The 21,383-nt window shown below is 48.6% G+C and overlaps 1 protein-coding gene across 15 annotated transcripts in view; it reads right to left on the bottom strand.

The window, feature by feature from the left end:
* The window catches only part of LOC118227177 (tight junction protein ZO-1-like), a 122,487-nt gene that overhangs the window by 40,484 nt on the left and 60,620 nt on the right, over window positions 1-21,383 (bottom strand). For all 15 annotated transcript variants that reach the window (XM_035417360.1, XM_035417362.1, XM_035417363.1 and 12 more), the window contains one exon: window positions 2,493-2,549. In XM_035417360.1, coding sequence (XP_035273251.1) covers window positions 2,493-2,549 — 57 coding nt within the window. The remainder of the gene's footprint in view (window positions 1-2,492; window positions 2,550-21,383) is intronic.

The raw sequence follows: 21,383 nt of genomic DNA, 5'->3' as shown, positions 1-21,383 counted from the left end.
GAGGTGGCCTGTAGGAAGATCGCCAACAGAAAAGGCAGCCATCGTAAGCCTGGCGGATCTGTGCGGATGTGCGCACTAACCACACTTATGTCAACCGCATTTACAACACAGAGCACAGCCAGTAAGGCCAAATGGATGGCTTCCATCTTTATTGGTATAATGCAGCTCTTAAAATTTTTGACTCATGCATGTAAAAGAGATAATTGCGCATTTACTACATCTGCAACCGTTGAGTATGTAAAAAAAGAAAAAAGTGGCATCAGCAAAACTACAGCAGGGGCAGGCAAGTCGATTACAGCCTCTCAACAGAAAAGCATCTGATTTATTAGCTAGCAAGAAGAATCTTCCAGGTTTTCTAACTCAGTTTAAAAGTGTTGTGCCCACAATGTGACAGAATGATCATACAAGGGCTTGAAAAACACACCTAAGAAGAGATTTCACCTAAACGTTGATAAAGCTGCTGCTAATTAGATTACGGCTCTCTGGTCTAGACAGTCACGTAAGGTTAAGCACCGGGGTCCATTTAAGTGCACCAGATAATAATGAGTGCGGATTTGTTACTGGGCAATCTAGACATTTACATTTCCTAGAGAACTAGTGAATATATCGACACATTGTTTTAATGCTTTTCTTATGGTCGAAATTTAGCACTTAGTTTTATTCTTAATACATCTGCCAAATTGCGAGGTGAGGCAGTGTTCAGAATCTCTTCAATCCTGGGTTGAGCGAAGATATAAAAACTCACAGAACGAAGGAGGTTAGGGCACAGCGGGGGAAAAAATCCTATTCGCCAACACAGTCCTGCACCGCGAGAGCATAATAATCTCAGATTATTGCATCTTGTCGCAATATGTACATTTCCTAATTGGCCAAGAAACAGGGAGCATTCTGGGTTGTTGAAGGCAAACAATTGTTGGAAATGGGTCACTTCCCCACAGCCTCGCCCAGATATTCCCAAAGCGCCGCTCGCGATGCTGAGCAGCCTCGGTGAGCACAAAGCTGTTTAAGGGGGGGGGGGGGGTGAGATTAGGGTGATTCAAAGTGGCCACCGTGCAGCGGAATATTTTTATCCGGCACCTATTTTTTTAAAAATCCCGCATCCTTTCTTTTTCCCCTCAATTCGAAACTGCCACTTGCGGTCCTGAACCTGTCCCATCACCAAAACACGCCCTGTCGATTAAGGACAGTACAGATGGTTTGGCGAGCTTCGGGCCCTCAGAAACGCGTGCAGCCGTCTTTTCACTGCGTTCAGCCAGCTCAGTCGCGGCCCCCCGCGCTGCTGACGCAGTTTGACGAAAACAGACCGCGGGCAACCGACTGAACTGTTATCGTGCATCCGCAACAAACGGAGAACAACAATTTATTTATATTTTGCGTGTTCATTTTGAATGTTTAGAGTTCAATTTGAAGTGACCGAGCTCAAATTAAACCCACATAGAGTTCTTAGCCTAAACGAAGAGCTAGCTGGGCCCAGGCAACATCAGCAAACAGTAGCTAGTTAAATATTAAGTTCAAAAAGGTTAGTTTACATACACAAGTTTAAATTAACGATAATAGTAATAACAAGAACAACAATAATAATAATAATAATGTGGGAAAATATTATTATTATCATTAATGAGGTGGTGATCTCTCCACTGCAACACATCTTCTATGTGGAAAAGTGTTAATAATTTTTGTTCAATAACAATCCAGCATCCATGTACAGACTTCAGTGGGTAGTTTCCGGACTTAAGTCTCAAGTCTTGAAGAGGGTCATTTATTTTTTCCATATGCCTTCCAGACTTTATGGGCCTGTATGAGGAGTCTGAGTGTGGATGGGTAACTGGCCAGCATCATCAGGGATGAAGACTAAGGGAATTTGATGGATCAACCGCAGACAAGTTCAAAGACAGTTTAAGGCAGACACTTTATAACCAGTGGGCTACATTTTTAACCGACCGTTCCCCCCAACATTTGGTCCTTTTCCTCTCCATTCTCTTCTGGCCAGCTCTAAGAAGCACTGACGCTTGTACTTCCTGTCTACATTTGCTCACCCATTTTCACAAACTGGTGAACAAAAGGCCAGCAGGCAAGAGTAACCTTCATGCATCTTATCTGTACAAAGAAAGAGTTGCTTTCTCACAAGGCTTATGTAGGTTCAACCAATGAAGTCAAGGTCTGTCCAGGCCCTCTGTAGACCCATGGAATCATTTCTCAGGGGGAAGATGGCTGAAGTAATGGGAAAAATGTCGACCCGCTGGTCCCTCCCTCTTGTCCTTACCCCCTCTCCCTTTCGCTCTGTCGCTTCCTGACATCTGACTTCCTTTCCGTGAACAACATCCTGCAGTCATGTTTCCAGGCAGTTGGAGAGGGAGGTATGGAGGGAGAGAGGGAGTGTTGAAAGGCAGAGATGGAGGGAGAGAGGAATGGAGCGATAGAGGGAGAGCTGAAGGGCAGAGATGGAGAGAGAGAGAGAGAGAGAGGAAGGGAGAGGGGGTATAAACACTCACCCTGTGAAGAGTCACTGTGTGCTGTTCCCATATTACCGTCTCCTCCATAGCTGCACTCTGAAAAACAAGAAGACAAAAAAAAATGTTATTCTCATGCTAAATGGCTGCTCTGCGTAGTCTCCTGCTGCTTGCAATCAGGAGAGGCAGGCGCTGTGTTCACCCTACTCAATGAGTTATTTCCCCATCAGTGAAAACTATGCCTGGTCGACCTCCATTGCCTTCATAGTGTTCCCCCACTCCCCCGCCACCCCATCTCACTCATGATATTAAAAGCCCTCCCATGTGTAGTTTCCCCTATTCCGTAACCCTCTGGGTCGTATAAATCAGGTGAAATTTCACCCGCGGGGCAGAGCAGAACCAGCTAATGGCACCGTGCCGCCGGGGGGACTGTCTTCACTTCTGCAGCGAGAGGAGTGGAGCCCGGCTCTCACACCACGCTACCAATAACACAAGGCTAGGACGTCACAGCCAGCCACAGCGCTAGTACATCACTGACACAGCGCTAGTACATCACTGACACAGCGCTAGGACGTCACTGACACAGCGCTAGGACGTCACAGCCAGCCACAGCGCTAGTACATCACTGACACAGCGCTAGGACGTCACTGAACCAACGGCAGTACAGATCCAGAGCTATCACAGACACAGAAAACGTACACCAATGAAACAGCACTAGTACGTAACAGACCCAGTGATAGGACGTCACTGAGACAGCACTAGTACGTAACAGACCCAGCGATAGGACGTCACTGAGACAGCACTAATATGTAACAGACCCAGCGATAGGACGTCACTGAGACAGCACTAGTACATCACAGACCCAGCGATAGGACGTCACTGAGACAGCACTAGTATGTAACAGACCCAGCGATAGGACGTCACTGAGACAGCACTAGTATGTAACAGACCCAGCGATAGGACGTCACTGAGACAGCACTAGTATGTAGCAGACCCAGCGATAGGACGTCACTGAGACAGCACTAGTGCGTAACAGACCCAGCGATAGGACGTCACTGAGACAGCACTAGTGCGTAACAGACCCAGCGATAGGACGTCACTGAGACAGCACTAGTGCGTAACAGACCCAGCGATAGGACGTCACTGAGACAGCACTAGTACGCAACAGACCCAGCGATAGGACGTCACTGAGACAGCACTAGTACGTAACAGACCCAGCGATAGGACGTCACTGAGACAGCACTAGTATGTAACAGACACAGTGATAGGACATCACTGAGACAGCACTAGTATGTAACAGACACAGTGATAGGACGTCACTGAGACAGCACTAGTACGTAACAGACCCAGCGATAGGACGTCACTGAGACAGCACTAGTATGTAACAGACCCAGCGATAGGACGTCACTGAGACAGCACTAGTATGTAACAGACCCAGCGATAGGACGTCACTGAGACAGCACTAGTATGTAGCAGACCCAGCGATAGGACGTCACTGAGACAGCACTAGTGCGTAACAGACCCAGCGATAGGACGTCACTGAGACAGCACTAGTGCGTAACAGACCCAGCGATAGGACGTCACTGAGACAGCACTAGTGCGTAACAGACCCAGCGATAGGACGTCACTGAGACAGCACTAGTACGCAACAGACCCAGCGATAGGACGTCACTGAGACAGCACTAGTACGTAACAGACCCAGCGATAGGACGTCACTGAGACAGCACTAGTATGTAACAGACACAGTGATAGGACATCACTGAGACAGCACTAGTATGTAACAGACACAGTGATAGGACGTCACTGAGACAGCACTAGTACGTAACAGACCCAGCGATAGGACGTCACTGAGACAGCACTAGTATGTAACAGACACAGCGATAGGACGTCACTGAGACAGCACTAGTGCGTAACAGACCCAGCAACAGGACATCACTGACACAGCTCTAGTACATCACAGACCCAGCGATAGGACGTCACTGAGACAGCACTAGTACGTAACAGACCCAGCGATACGACGTCACTGAGACAGAACAGTGACACAGCGCTCCTACACCACTAACACAGAATAACATCATGCACAGCACCAATGCGCGCACACACACTACAACAGCATCCACAGCACTCACACCAAGACAGCACCATAGTACACAAGACAAACAAAAAGGCTATAAATCAACCAGATAGCACAACTCCCTAGATGTTTTCACCACCTGAAGTATGAGGTCTGGCTTACACAGACCCCATACTTCTCTTCTGCAATGCAGGTGAAGGAAAGTGAATCCCAGGAGAGAGGTAATGCAGTCCCACAATACACTACTGATGCTCCAAGCGCACAGAGCCAAAAATCAGCATCTGGTCACAATCTTCAGCGGTAACATCAAACCTACAGCCCAGCTGGGGTGTCTGGCCACCGCGTTGAGGGGTCAAACCACCACCTCTCTTACACAGAGACTGAAAACATCCAACTGTTACAGCAATAATGCTTCATCCACCGACCCCTGGGATCATTTTACAGGGCAGACCTTCAGACCTTTCAGGGCAGACCTTTATTAAAAGAGGCAGTGACAGAGAGGATTGAAAAGTCTGAGGTTACAATCAGGATGCCATGTTCCAGTGACCTGGCTGCCCCCCACCCTGCCACCCCCCCCCCCCCAACCAACCACCGCACAAGCGAGCAGGCAGCACGGTTCAATATTTAATGCGCCCCCGAGTTTGGGCCATGCAAGTTTAATAAGCGTCCAAAAACTCGACGGCAGCCTGCGATCCGGGGGCGAGAGGCGGAGCCGCCGAGGACGGAGCCGCGTTACTTCTGCTCCGCGGCGCGAGCCGTAAAACCGGAACCTGGCGCTATTAATAGCCCTGCCCGCGGAGCCGAGCCGTGGATCGGTCCAGGCGAAGTCTGCCTCTGTCCGAGCGCCACTGTTGCTGCGGATGCTGCTCCATACCCGCTGCGCCCGGTAAACCAAGGCAGAGACGTCTCTCCCGACCTTATTTTTTTAGTTTTGCTTACAGCTGGTGCACGCCAGGCTGGTTAAAGGGGGCAGGGGAATTCCAACAGGTACTGGCAGTCAGTCAGGGGAAGAGCAGATGTGTAGTGCTGAAACACTGGGCTTGGACTCGGAATGCTGTGGACAGTGTGGCGCCCATGGAGACGCATGTTGACGGTTAGCGGTTGGCTAGCTGAAATAAGTCAATGTGAATGTGTCAGCTGTAAGCTGTGCCATCAGGACCGAGGCTCTTACTCAGACAGCAGTTATGCCCCAGCCTGACCACAGGGGACCACGGGTAATGGGTACAGAGGGAGAGAGAAGAGAAGGAATCTTCACAAGCGTTTAGAACACATGGGCCATTCTGCATATTAGCAATATCCGCTACCAGCACTGTCAGTTAATATCATGTCAATTTCAATGATCCACTTATTTCATCTTTAATTTAGAATTTTTAACATATGTGGAGAATTAAATTCCCTGCAGATTTATTAATTATTGCAAACATTAGGTTTCTTGTTCCTCCAAGGTTTACTTGAATGGTACAACCGAGCAACAACGAATTAAGCCCTAATCTCCAATTCAGGAGCAGCTCTGTTGATACTGTCAGCAGACACCGTGCCCACAAGCTGCACAGAGTCCTGCTCCTCCATTCACCAGTGCCTAGCGCCACGTCTTCAACCGTCAGCCTCGCCTTCGCTCCGCTGAGGTCTGCCCTATTTAGTGACGGTCCCCATAAGGCAGGGGAAAACAAGAATGTCCCCACAAGGCAGACCACTGACGCCGGTGTAACGTCACAGGGGTCAGACGTTCGCAGCACTGTTGTCAGCCGCACGGGAATGGGGGCTTTGGTTTGTAGCCTCAAGCAGTCATGGTCAAAGACCTCATGGCCAAATACGAGAAATGTCACGGGCCCACAATGCCCTGCTCTTCTGGCACTGTGAAGCTGATGTCATCCAGAAGGCACGATGGTGGGAGAGGGAAACGCCCACCACAAGCCAGACTGCAGCCGGTCGCAGCAGGATCTTGCGGCAGCCAATAAGGCCTTTAAAAATATCACTGCATACTAAGACGCCATGTAAACAACTATTAATTGTTACAAGATGAACATGCGAAAAGGAACATAAACCAAAAATGGATTACATTTAAAAAAATGATATTTAATATGGAAGCTTCACAGAGAAATAGACAGGGTACCATTTAAAAAGCTTCAAAAATATAGATAAATAGTGCTCAGCTGCCACATTTCTGTTGGAGAAAAGGCCAGTGCCACATAGCCACATGCTAGATGATCGACAGGCTGGTCTTTCAGAGGGAGGAGGAAGGGACCCCTGTCCTCCTGAAAGAGTCCCTAATCGTTCAGAAAAGCATTCCAGGTTTCCCTAATCCACACCTTCCTCTCGACCCTTTCCCCAAGCCAGCGCACACAGTATATCAAACTGTACACAAGTACATGACAGTCGCTGCTAGTCAGGTGATAAGTGTAATGACACGTATACTTATTCGCTGTCCCCCACAGAAGCCCATCCCCATCCACTCCTTCTCTCCTACCCAACCCCCCCTCCCTCCCTCCTTCATTCCCCCCTCACTGGAGTTACTGGCAGGGCTCAGAGGAGCCGGTATCCAGAGCGGCCCGTTCCGCTCGAGTAGCCGAGGCGAAGCACACCTGTCACCGGAGGGGCCCCGCAGGGCGTCCTCAATCTGAAATCCCCCGCCCTGCTCTCGCGCGGCACACAGAAAAAAAACAAACTGATGAGGCTGTCACCGTAGTGCGGCCCGGCGCCGCACTGCCCATTTCGCCCCGGACGCCTCCCCCGCCGCGTTCATTATCCCCCCGCCGGGTTCCAAACGGCACGCCGCCGACTATTCATCACGCGTTGTTTACCGGGAGGAGGGGCGGGAGGGGCAACTCTCCAATTTACGGCCGGGGCCGCGGGGCATTCACCCGCTCCGGTGAGAAACGCTTCTGCGTGAACAGAGGGCTGACGCATAAAAACGGGTGAATAAAAAACACCCCTACGGATCTCCGACGACGGTTTGGAGTTCGGAGCCTCAATGCTCTAGCGAGAATTTAAAAAAAAACGGCAAGAAAAAAAAGGTGCTTTTAAGATTTTAAAAAAAGCATCGTATCAGTGCATTTAAGGTTTCGACACCAGAGGCTCCTAAACTCGTTTTACAGATCTGGTTTAAATAGTTAGCACAGACTGAAGATCATTTATTTTGCACTTCTTAGCTCTTCCAAGCTCTTTCAATAAGATTACCAAAGAAATGCGCCCTCGATCTGACGGAATGGGTGATCGAGACTCCAGCCGCTAGCAGAAATTCAATGCATGCGGCGCATTCCATGCACCCAATGCACTCGCATGTGCGCATGCATGAAGAGCCCATCCACAGAGGGCCTGAGTAACAGCGCCCGTAACCCTAGTTACGTTTCTGCACACCCGATCGTTCTGAGGCAAACTCAGTTCAGAAACTGCGGGTTAGTGCAAACGAAGGCAGGAAAAGGGCGTTAGCTCTTCACAGAGAACATATGAACATAACAGCATTAAGATGATGTCAGAACATGATCTTTTGCCCCTGTAGCATTAAAGCAAAGATCTGTTTTGCTGACAGAGTCGCACGGCCTGCTGGTTTCCATCATTACTAAGCTCCTAATTGGTCAATTAAAGCAGCCGATTACAGTTAAGTAACCTCATCTGGTTCCTTGGGTCTGAGCTGGTTGCTAATTTGTATTGTAAAAAAAAAAAGGTGTTTAGCTCTCCGGGAGCAAGGCCGAGAATCACAGACGGGCTACAAAGGGAGCACAGGAGCCAAAAACCGAAAAAAACAATCTGAAGGGAAGCAAAACGCGACTGAGCTACAAAACCCAAGAGGGGGGCCACACCGGGCGAACAATGAGCCCCTTCGTCCGTCGGGTCTATTTATAAAGTGGAATTTATTTTGGCCCGAACGCGGGCCAGCGGGAAAACGGGTCAGCCGTGGGCAGCGGAGCGCGCGGCCAGGGCCTCCACCCGCCGTTAAAGAGCCCTTTGTGCCAGGACACGGAGAGCCAGGCCTGGGCAGATCCCCCTCCTCCTCCTCCTCCTCCTCCAAACATCCCGCTAACCCAGGAGCCGGACGCTACTGAGAGGAGGGAGGGAGGGGAAGAAAGAGTGAGAGGAGTTACCCGCATCGCAATCGTTAGCGTTCGGTATTAGCGAGCCGGAGATTTTCGCCCGCCTGCCACCGCTTCCCCTTCCTCGGCGCAGCGGCGATTGGCGATTGGTTGAGAGCGCTCGCTGCGGCTCTGCGTGCGGGAGGAGGGGTTCGCGAGTTATCAAACGACGGCTCCGCGGCTCGTTATCCCCTCCCGCGCCGGGGAAAAAGGAGGAGGTATAAATAGCTCTCATTATCTCTGATTACATTTTTCGTGGTGAAAAGCCTGCAGTAATGATGCACAATCAGCCGGGGAGGCTGCAGCGTGCTGGAGGGCTGTGCGATGCTCTTCTGTGTGCAATCACTGCTGCTCCAGAGCGCTGCAGAGGCAGGCAAGGTAGTGGTGGGGGGGGGAGGGGGGAGGGGGGGGGGGGGGGGGGGGGACCGAGTCATATCTGGGGCCTCTCGCGGCCCGCGATGCACACGCGGTAAACTAATAAGCCCCACCCCCCTCCTGCAAGGCCTCCTAAAAATAACCGGATTAAATATTGCAGCGTAACGCGATGGGGCTGCGCGCGTATCGAGGTCTTGGGCCTTGGGTGACGCGCCGCGAAAAAAATGGGGCAGGGATGCAGGCTAACCCCGGCGAGCACACTCGATTATCGATGCTGCCTCTGCGGCTAAAAAATGTCATAATTCGGTTAAATTAAATTTTGTTTTATAGCACTATTTTTTGCAGGGTTGCAGTGACCAGACACTTTATGGGACAATTGGAAAAATATGAAAGACTGGGCCTAAACATCCAAAGATAAACTTGAATAGGAAGAAAACACACAATTAACAAAAAGATACATGTTTCGGCTTTTGTACGAGTTATGTTTGCTGTGGTACTGACGCAGGGCATACAGTACAGCACTATGTAAAGCGAGAGGGATTTGAGTATGACCGACTGCAGAAAGTACAACTAAACAATGTCCAATACACAGAGAGCTCACTATAGTTCATTTGTACCAGACTGTGCTGTCCGTTCTTTGCAACAAAGGGATGTTTTCTCCCGTTAATACAGTTATTCAACTGTTGTGGCTACTGGTCTGAATTAACAACATATATATATATATATATATATATAGCCTATATAGTACAAGCTCATAAAACGCTGCATAGGGCAGCTTAAAAGCACAGATGGTGGACTATGACCTCTGGGAAGGGCAGGAAATGATGGAACAATGGATGGCTCACTTCCTGTTCACCAGGTAGGTTTCCGTACTCAAAAGGAAAAACGGCAAACACTGTGCCGTGGTCCGGAAAATACATTGACAATTGACCTGAATGTCTCGGACATCTGGCAGGCCATAACACAGACTAACAAGCCTTCACCTTCTGAAGAAAGCAATTATGTGGAATAACAAGATGGATGTCTGGAGACAAGACACAGTGAATAAGGAGCAATGTCTAGAGATCGACAGCGCCCCCGTTTTAGGACCATCTGAAAACCGATGCGTGCTAATGGGCAAAAAAAAAAAATTAGGAGCACATCTATTAATTGGGATCCATTAGTGTGCTCCTTGAAAAAAATTGTTAGCGTAGTGTCCTGATGTTGCCTCTGATCAAGATATTTAAAAGGAAAAGAAATCTGTATCATCGGTGTGGTTGGAATACCCCGCCTGCTGAGACGAGTTGGCAGGCTGAGCTATGCCTCTTATGTGCCAACAGGACTGCCCCCCCCCCGGTCAGCCCAGAAGCAACTGGCAGAGGCAAATGACGAACTGCTTCAGAAACGGCGAAAACAGAGACTGCTGACAAACGGTTAAAAAACCCCCCCCTGCCTCGGAGACCGCGTTCAGAGCGCCGGCGAACGCTCGTGTTTCCGCAGCAGGGTCCTCGGGGAACTTCGGTGACAATATTACTCCACCGCACGCGCACAGCAACCACGGCTGCAGAAATCTGCAACGCCCGCGAACTCCTGCACTAACAGAAACACGCAAGTTTGCGCTATTTATCCCTACGTTACGATATTAGGAAAATACGCAGCGACAGCTACGTCGGTGTTAAACCTGGGAAGAGAAAATGGTTACAAACAGGTAGAGTGGATATACATCCCAGAAATCGTGTCTGTCCGTTCAAACCCTCCCCCACCCACCTGGAGAGAGACACACAGATCCCTCAGAATCCCCATAAACACACCAGAAGCCTTCGGTCCCCACAAGCATCAATCTGTCCATCAAGGTCCCATAAATAGCGGTACTCACGGCGTTTCCTCCGGCTAATCGCGGAAACGCCTCGCTCTCCTCAGCCGCTGCCGCGCAGTCCGGCCGCGGGCTCCCGCAGCTGCATCCCGTCCGCCGGCCGGGGTGGGGGCGGGGGGGAGGGGAGGGAAACCTACGGCGCTCCGACGCGGACGAGAAACAGCCGAGGGGTCTGCCGCGCTTTCCGCTACGGGACGGGTCGCCGGCCGGTCCCAGCGTGGCGGCCCCCGGAAGACCCGTCGTGTTTTTTCTTTTTTTTTTGGAGTCCTGGAGCGCGGGGAGGGTCTCCGTGCTCCGCGAGCGGAACGGGCTCCCGCGGCTGTGCTCTTCTCCTAACGCAGAGGGGGGGCAGCGTGGGGAACCGTGGCGATTCGCTGCTCCGGAGCGCAGTCATCCGCAGTAACGCACTGCCGGATCGGGCTCAACTCGCTGCTCACAAACTCCCCCCCCCCACACCGCACACCGCTGACTCCCTCCCCAGCTAGTGGGCATGCGGGACTACGTGCCCGTGCGTCTGCCTGTGTGTGTGTGTGTGCCTGTGTGCCTGTGTGTGTGTGTGCCTGTGTGTGTTTGTGTGTGTGTGTGTAGGCACGTTCATGTATGAGCACACGCGTCTGTGTTTAATTAGCACTTTGCCAACATCTAGCGCCTCAGACAAGAGCCGCTGGAGTCAGCAATCTGCTGAAGAGCGGGTTTCTCTCAAAGCGGCAACACGATGAACTCAGGAAGGAGCCAGAGTAGCAACTACAATCTGCTGTCATGTCTGAAGACATGGAGTCAGACTGGTAACCAGTCAACCACATGCACTGACAGCAGAACCTTTTTAATCCTAAAAGTGTACCGAAGTTTTTTTTCCTCCACTGGAACAAAAACTATAAATGCAAATAATAGTAAATTATTTGCATTATGGGATTGTTGGTGCACTGGGTCCAAAATCTCTATTTGTTACAAAAAACAGTGAACGTCCCTTCAGAATAGGAGGCTTGGGAGCCAGAGAGCCAGCAATCCCACAATACACTGCTCTGTCATGTTTATATTCACACCCTTTGACAGAAGGACACAAAAAGCAATCAAGATAAACCAGAAGAGAAAAATACTTAATTTCCCATTCTCTGCATTTAGAATTTTGTCTTTTTTCTGATGTGGGGTTCCCTTTAACAGTTCTAAATACCATGATGAAACCCAGCACACAAGAGGCCTCGATCCTAGACGAACACGAGGTCTACCCCAGCAAGCTAATGGGCCGCCGCTGGACGGAATCTTCCGGAGACGCAGGCCGGGGGGGGGCGGGCACACGGCTCTCCAGCCAGGCTCCACTCATGCGGTTATCGCTCTCCGCAGATTGCCAAGACCCTGCCAGACAGCTGCTTTGTGGCGCTAGGGGCTGTCTGACCCTGCTTAAAGTGATTTAGAACAGCGGCTCCCCTCCACAATTAATGCATGTGGCATCGTCAGGGCCTTTGTGCTTTAATGCCAGGTGACAGCCCTTAACAACGGCCAAATGCACCCATGCAGCAAACGGCCAAGATTCAAAGCGCTTGGCGCCATTTGTTTATGAAACAGGGATAGGTTGTTTTTTTGTTTTCAATCCCTAAACAAAAACATACATTTTTAAATAGGGTCAACAGGTCACGGTGGTTTTTTTTGCCATTTGGGATCTACCAACTGTCTCCCTCCCACAACTCTCCCTTTTTCTCTACTTCTCCCTCAAATAATGACAAGTGAGCATGCAGGGGTCACAAAGCCCCTTTCAAAACCGGACTCCTTTAAAGATAGGATATAAGTCGCTTTTCCAACGCATGGTACCGGCTCAACTCGACTAGACTCTACTCGACTTTTTTTGGTTTTCCATCGGGCAAAAGTTGTGGATAGTACCTGGTACCCGGCACCTTTTTTGGTATCACGTCCGCCGAGGTTCCAAGCGAGCTGAGGCGATGCCAAAAGGTGACGTGAAAACACTGCAGACCACTGATTGGTCAGAGCAACGCATTGCATGCAGCGTCGCTAACGACGACCGGCTACATTGACGGGGGTACTATCTGCAGTGGAAAACTAAGTACCTGGTACCAAAGGCAAGTAGAGTTGAGTCGAGCCGGTACCGTGCGGTGGAAAAGCGGCTATAGAGGACCAGATCCCTATGGTCTGTGAGGTTTCCCTGATGCAACCTGGTCGGACCACACGTAAATGGAATACCTGGAATCAGCCTATCAACAGGACACGACTCCGCAGTCTCTCCCTAGCCCCTCCCCCGCCTCCCATTCACGGTTTTTTATTCCACGCCTGAAAGCAAAAACCAGTGAAACAGACAGAAAAGGGGAATAACAACCAAAAGGAGCAACCAATAAAGGACTAAAATAAGAGAGAACACAGAAATTTGTTTGAAGCTATTATCAACCGATAACAATATGATACTTATATTATCATGGAACCCTAATATTCACTCCATGTGACGCTCTGCCTGTTCAACACAGTGAAAAAGACAGTCACCTCATGTAACACTGTCAGACAGAAACACTCACCCAGTGTAACACTCACGCTGTGTAACACTGTCAGACAGACACACTCACCCAGTGTAACACTCACGCTGTGTAACACTGTCAGACAAACACACTCACCCAGTGTAACACTGTCAGACAGACACACTCACGCTGTGTAACACTGTCAGACAAACACACTCACGCTGTGTAACACTGTCAGACAGACACACTCACCCAGTGTAACACTGTCAGACAGAAACACTCACCCAGTGTAACACTGTCAGACAGACACACTCACCCAGTGTAACACTGCCAGACAGAGCCACACTCACCCAGTGTAACACTGCCAGACAGACACACTCACCCAGTGTAACACTGCCAGACAGAGCCACACTCACCCAGTGTAACACTGCCAGACAGAGCCACACTCACCCTGTGTAACACGGTCAGACAGACACACTCACCCAGTGTAACACTGCCAGACAGACACACTCACCCAGTGTAACACGGTCAGACAGACACACTCACCCAGTGTAACACTGCCAGACAGACACACTCACCCAGTGTAACACTGTCAGACAGACACACTCACCCAGTGTAACACTGCCAGACAGACACACTCACCCAGTGTAACACGGTCAGACAGACACACTCACCCAGTGTAACACTGCCAGACAGACACACTCACCCAGTGTAATACTGTCAGACAGACACACTCACCCAGTGTAACACTGTCAGACAGACACACTCACGCTGTGTAACACTGTCAGACAGACACACTCACGCTGTGTAACACGGTCAGACAGACACACTCACCCAGTGTAACACTGTCAGAAACACACTCACCCAGTGTAACACTGTCAGACAGACACACTCACACTGTGTAACACTGTCAGACAGACACACTCACACTGTGTAACACTGTCAGACACACACTCACGCTGTGTAACACTGTCAGACAGACACTCACCCAGTGTAACACTGTCAGACAGATACACTCACGCTGTGTAACACTGTCAGACAGACACACTCACGCTGTGTAACACGGTCAGACAGACACACTCACCCAGTGTAACACCGTCAGACAGAAACACTCACCCAGTGTAACACTGTCAGACAGACACACTCACCCAGTGTAACACTGTCAGACAGACACACTCACCCAGTGTAACACTGTCAGACAGACACACCCAGTGTAACACTGTCAGACAGAAACACTCACCCAGTGTAACACTGTCAGACAGACACACTCACACTGTGTAACACGGTCAGACAGACACACTCACCCAGTGTAACACTGTCAGACAGAAACACTCACCCAGTGTAACACTGTCAGACAGACACACTCACACTGTGTAACACGGTCAGACACACACTCACCCAGTGTAATACTGTCAGACAGACACACTCACCCAGTGTAACACTGTCAGACACACACTCACCCAGTGTAACACTCAGACAGACACACTCACCCAGTGTAACACTGTCAGACAGACACACTCACCCAGTGTAACACTGTCAGACAGACACACTCACCCAGTGTAACACTGTCAGACAGACACACTCACCCAGTGTAACACTGTCAGACAGACACACTCACACTGTGTAACACTGTCAGACAGACACACTCACCCAGTGTAACACTGTCAGACAGACACACTCACACTGTGTAACACTGTCAGACAGACACACTCACCCAGTGTAACACTGTCAGACAGACACACTCACCCAGTGTAACACTGTCAGACAGACACACTCACCCAGTGTAACACGGTCAGACAGACACACTCACCCAGTGTAACACTGTCAGACAGACACACTCACACTGTGTAACACGGTCAGACAGACACACCCAGTGTAACACTGTCAGACAGAAACACTCACCCAGTGTAACACTGTCAGACAGAAACACACTCACCCAGTGTAACACTGTCAGACAGACACACTCACGCTGTGTAACACTGTCAGACACAAACTCACCCAGTGTAACACTGTCAGACAGACACTCACCCTGTGTAACACTGCCAGACAGAGCCACACTCACCCAGTGTAACACTGTCAGACAGACACTGACCCAGTGTAACACTGTCAGACACACACTCACCCAGTGTAACACGGTCAGACAGACACACTCACCCACATTCACCCTGTGTAACAGTGTCTGTGTCCCTCAGTCATTTGGCAGTGTTCCCACACAGCTGTTCATCACTGCACAACAGAAGTGAGAAATTTCACAAATACTTGTACTAAATAAATCTCTGAAACAAAACACTTGAATAAACTAGCCTAATATTAGCTCGAAAGGAAATGTGATTCATTGCCTAAAACTGTACGAACAAAAGGCGTTGTCTTTCCATGTTTATGAGCAAGACTTTTTTTTTCCTATTATGCACATCCAAACAGTGGTACCTCATTAACCTAACACGTTTCAGAAAACGCATCCCATAAAGCGTGCACAGCAAATGAAGGTAGCACAATGTTAATCCAGTCCTAAGCTGTCTCCGAGTATAATGAAGGACCTAGAAAATATAGGCCTACCCAGTAAAAATAACAATCAGTGGTCCAGTGTGATGAGTGTTTTGAGTTTGAAAGAACAGGAAGCAGTGTAGTTCTGTGACATCACCAAGCCAGCTTTATCTCCGCTCTAACTGGGTCCAGCAGGAAGGAACGAGCCAGAGAGCAGCTGCATCCTCTGCTGGTCCATGGAAACGCTCACGTGTGCATGCATACACCCACGGGCACACGCTCGCACTCACGCACGCACATGCATGCAAGCATGCACGCAAATACCAGATAGAGAGACGACCTCCAAACGCTACCGGCGTACACCATTTCCCCACATCCCAAAACGTATTTTCATTCAATCAAATAACAAGAAGCTGTCGGTTAGTCTGTGTGTAAATTATCCTCCCTTACAGAGTGTGGTGCAGCAGTTCTCCGGGTCATTTCACAAAAACAGCCTTAAAGACTAATGTCCCATGCTAACAGTTGGCAGGGGGAGGATAAAACACAAAATCTATTATCCCGAGATAATGCAGGAACAACTAAATCTCCACCTTGTTTCTCCCAGCATCTCAAAAAGAGCAGGTGAAACAACCCGGACGTCCCACCTCGGCCAACCACAGACCACTTGACTTTTTGGCTGATTGAGACTCTAGGATTTCCAGTATCTCAGCTGTCTGGCTGACACAAGCACTGTAAAGACAAAGAATGCAGTGGCTGCGACATGCTTACAGTAACTTGAGAGAAAAAAAAAAAGAATGAGAATGCGACAGAAAGAGTTTTTGGTTTCGAGGTGAGAAACTCCTTGCGCCCCTCACGTCCTCCCTGATCAGGAGAAAGCCGCTCTTCCACTGTTGGGGTTCTAACCTTTCTCTCCCCTCCCATGATCGAGGCCATCGATTCCCTGTTCTAAACGACATGACCTGTCGCGTACCAAGAAAACAAGCATCAAAGACAGGTTCAAAAAGACCAAATGCTCAAGTCCCAGTTTGGCTCCTGGGTGCACCATTTCCTACAGTGTACGGCTAAATTCAGGTATGCTCACCAAAGAACTACCCACACCAAGAGAGCCGACTGTATGTAGCGCAGGACTCTCACTTGCAGCGCTCTAGCATGTCATAGATGAAAGGTATAGGCCTACTTCCTGCAATATGCACAGGAATATTAGACGCTGAAATTTACGGTGTCTAAATGCACAGGCTCTAGGAATTACGATATAGCATTTAGCATGGGCACAGTAAGTTATCAATGGTGATTCCAAAAAAAGAAAAAACCCAGTTAACCTGCTTGCGTAGATACAAAAACTAGAAACATGTTCTGGGGGACTTTGTGAAGTAGGTTTAGGACTTCCAACCAAATACCTTCCCCTTGGGTTCAGTTTTAAATACTTTTTTTTATTATGAGACAATTTCATTTTCAAGTTTGAATGGGATTGCAAGCACCCATCCGTTTAAATAAAACAGCGGTTGGTGCCCTTTAAAGAATGTGACGGGTGTGGATATATAGCTAGATGTCTGTTCTTGGTTCCCTCAGAAAAAAAGCCAGATAGAGGAGCGAGAGAGAAAGAGGAAGGGAGAGAACAACAAAGGGGATTGAAACGAGGAGGACTGGCGTCTCCTCAATCAGCGGTTATCTCAAACGCACCACTCGCCGCACGGCCGCGAGATTAATAGCGACGCGCTCGAGCGCGTCTCTCTCATGTGAGCGAAAAGCAGAGCCAGGCTCGGCCCAAAAGAAGGATTTTTCACAAGGACCCAGCACACATGTCGCTGTAGTATGTTGGTTTTCCTCAGGCTCTCATGGGAAGAGGCAAAAAACTGGTATCGTTCCTTCCCAAACCCCTCGTTTGCGGTCTTCCAAAACGGGCCTTGGGTCGACAGACAATTTTATTACGCTGAACCACAGCGACGTGAAACGAGATATATGTCTCCCATTATTAATGAATGAACTACAACAGCACTCGTGCTGAGTAAAGTAGAAAACATTTTGGAATGGTGAAATAAATTATGCAACAGAAGCAACTCCACCCCTTCATAAATGGTTTGTTCAAAATATTTATTAAATTTGGATTAAAATATTTCATATAAAAATACACAAATTAATGTTACAACAATACACAAATCTAGTCATTTCTTCCATTGCAGACTCAACATTTAAAGACACATGAGTAATAGCTAGGCCTACTTTTTAGTAAAATATCCAGATGAGACGCTTATATTTAGCATTCACTATGGTTTGTATTAAATACAGGCTGTGTCAATGGGAACTGCTCCTGGACGCCTGCTCGGTTGACATATAGGCTAATTGCCCACAGTGTCCCCCAGGAAAGGTATCAGTCAGTCGAAAAAGGGATCCCAGCCTAACTGTGCAACAGCTACCCCTCGGGTCAACCCTCAAATAAAATACATTTCCCCCACTTATTGCATCAGGGCAAACAAAATGTAATAATCTCCTCCTCATCTGTGTCCTAAAGGTAATGATTTAGTCCAGATTTACCACAAATCTGCTCTTCAGCTTTTTCCAGTTGTATTTGCAGCCAGACAGATGGACATATCAACAGACAAGGACGACCACTAACCTCACACTGAGGTGGAAACCTCACTTCACCTGGGCAGGAACGCTCCCCTATGGGCCTGAAAGCCTGTTTCTGGTTGACAGATGCTCGATGACCCAGATATATAGTTTCTTTTCCAGCAGCCCCATCAGCAAAGTCACTTGCACTCAGCCAGAATCTAACTCAGACTGCGGGGTGGGCAGATATTCCTCTTTCCCACAGGAAACTTTGAAAAACGATATTTCTCTGCATACTTTCCTTCCCACCCGCCACAGAAACTAAGGCCCTGTGTTTACACTCAAAATACAACAGAAGTGACAAATTTAATGGATTAGGAAAATCTCCACATCCAGGCTGAGGTCAAAGTTTATGACCGAGTTCATAAATTAGTTCAAATGTCAGATGGAACCGAAACTCACGCAAGGACGTATGCATTGGATTGTTTTTGACAAGAAAGTGTGCAACCGGGGAAGCCGATCATCTGGGACAAAATATGCTGCCCAGGAGAGAACAGTGAAGTAGGCTGTAGGTTGCGGTCCTCACCACGTTATGCAGGGGAGACTTGCAACTCTGAAATATGTAAAGTCTACAGACATTAAAGCTAAGGTTGTGTTTGAAAGCCACACCTACCTTTCACTGTGTTTCATGACCACAGGTAGTAGCTGCTGAAAACACACGCGGACCACGGAGAAGTCACTTCCTTGTAGTTCTAATGCTTTAGAAACATGCGTTCAAACAACGTTATCTTTAGGAAAGGCAGTTCAAGCTGTATTTCATTCCACTGAGAAAGAGATGAAAGTGAAAGTGCACTCTGGGGATGAGGACTTTTATTTCCATGTAATGGACCTAATCGAGGACGAGGAAAATATGACTGTGTTTGGTACACTGAGATTCTGTGCCAACTGCTTGAATAGCTTGTAAAGGAATCATTCAGTTTATTCCAAAAAAAAAAATTGTACTTCAATAGTTAATTATATAAAAAAAACATTTTAATCATATAGTTATATGCCTATATCATGCTACTTTGTTTTATCATTTATGATTGTTAAACATAATAATTGTTTGAATTGGTTGCAGCATCATCAAAATAAAAGAAAATTGTTCTATTTTACCATTTCAGTTCTGCACCAGGTAGATATTTTTACCAATTATAAAACAATACTATATTCTATTGACATGACCAAGATATTGTTAGTCCATACAATTTATTCTTGTAATGTGAGATGGTATACTGGAGCTGACACTTTTGGCTTAGGTGATATAGTCAAGTGAATGCATTTTTTAGCAAGTAAAAATAGTTTTTCCTCAAATAATGGGGCCTACCAACTAATTCATACCATATCCAGGCCAAAACATGACATTTCCTGATAGGGACACATCTTGTGAAAACAATGAGGGGTTATCTACTATTAGATGAACCTGTTTAATCTGTAAAAAACAGGATAGTGAAAAAACGGCAAAATCACCCAAGGGCTCTAAGGGCTTTAAGGTGCTTTTTACAGATAAACGATGAATGAAATAGGAGCCTCATCCCGTTTGATTACTGCTGTGATAAATCCCGTATTACATTCCCCTCACATCCATTCTACTACTTTACAAAGGGGCAGCCAGTGGAGGATGGGCTCACCCATCGGGCTCCTCCCGAGATTTCTCTTGCCACTGCTTTAGTACTTTTTCTTCCCACTGGTGAGTTTTTTTTTTTTTTTTTTTACTTCCTATTTAGAGGTTCAGGCCGGGTTTTTGCCCAGTTTTCCTTCTGTTACTCTGTAAAGCATCTTCATGACTTGTGTGAATTTGCAGTAAAAAGCGCTAGGCTATATAAATAAAAATTAATTTGAGTTGGATAAGGGCCCTGTTTGCAGTGGCGGGGTAAACTGAGGTCAGGTTGAAAGATCGGGATCAGATCTTCCTCACAGACTGTCTGCTTATGCATCCAAATCAGCTTTAGAATAGACCAATCAGTGCTGAGAAAGCCAACAACCACTTGCACACGAGTGCAAGCCTGCCAGCAGGGCTGGAACGATATGGATTTTCCTATACCGTGGTGGCAGAGAGAGACTTCATCCTGTGTGACTGGAAATCTCCCATCCCTGGATGACAGTAGTGCCACCTGCGCGTTGACCTGCGGGGCTGGTGACCAGTCAGCACTGACTCCAGACCATGGGGCCATGATCCATGAGGTAGGACACTGCCTGAACAAGAGCCACCAAGCAGCCCCGCCACACTCATTTTCCACAGCTTTTATCCTTAGCGACTGAAGCTAAGGCAAAGTGACTAGTTTAAGGCAGAACTCGTGATGTCACCGGCCCTTTCCTTTCCGCCCACAGACTTCCAACGCCGAATTTGAACCACTGCCAAACTGCACCAGTGGCGGCGGGCGATGGGACTTCCTTGACTAAACGCTCCCGGATGAGGTTAATCCAAACACAACATGGGCGCATTCAGGAAGATCTGAGATATGCTCGCATCGCATGTCATCGCCCTGAACAGAGGCACTGGGAAGCAGACCTATACACCGAACGCAGCAGGGAACTCACGCAATGCGTCCATTACCCCCCTCTCTCCTGGGCGATGAAAGGGCCACGAGAGACGCAGAAAATACTGGGGAACGTTATTAACTGAAATGGCCTCAAAAGGAGGCTGCAGTCCCACGGTGCCTTTTGTGCCAGCAAAATTATAGTCATACCAATATTTCACCATAGGGAATGAACAGTGGGAGCTCTTGCTTGAAACGTCAGGGCCGCTGACCCATCATGGCAACAGCGTACGCCAGCACAGACTGGGGGCAAGGGGGGGGGGGGGGCATGTTGCCAAATGCAGCCCCGATGGGCCAAACAAAGAGCACATTGAACGTGGAGGTCCTCTGGCCCGTCAGCGTCTGCCTCCAGCGAGAATCGCAGCCCACCCTCAGCCTCGTTCCCATCGCCGCCACCGACAAAGGGGGGGGGGGGGGCTTCAACCCTAAAATGGCGGTCACGTGACACCCAGCCCAAAAACAAGAGGACAAACCCACTTAAAGGGCATTCCCA

Source organism: Anguilla anguilla, chromosome 5 (genome assembly GCF_013347855.1).
Source record: "Anguilla anguilla isolate fAngAng1 chromosome 5, fAngAng1.pri, whole genome shotgun sequence".
Taxonomy (NCBI): Eukaryota; Metazoa; Chordata; class Actinopteri; order Anguilliformes; family Anguillidae; genus Anguilla; species Anguilla anguilla.
The sequence above is the reverse complement of the archived record's forward strand: the minus strand, read 5'-3'. Positions and strand labels throughout refer to the sequence as shown.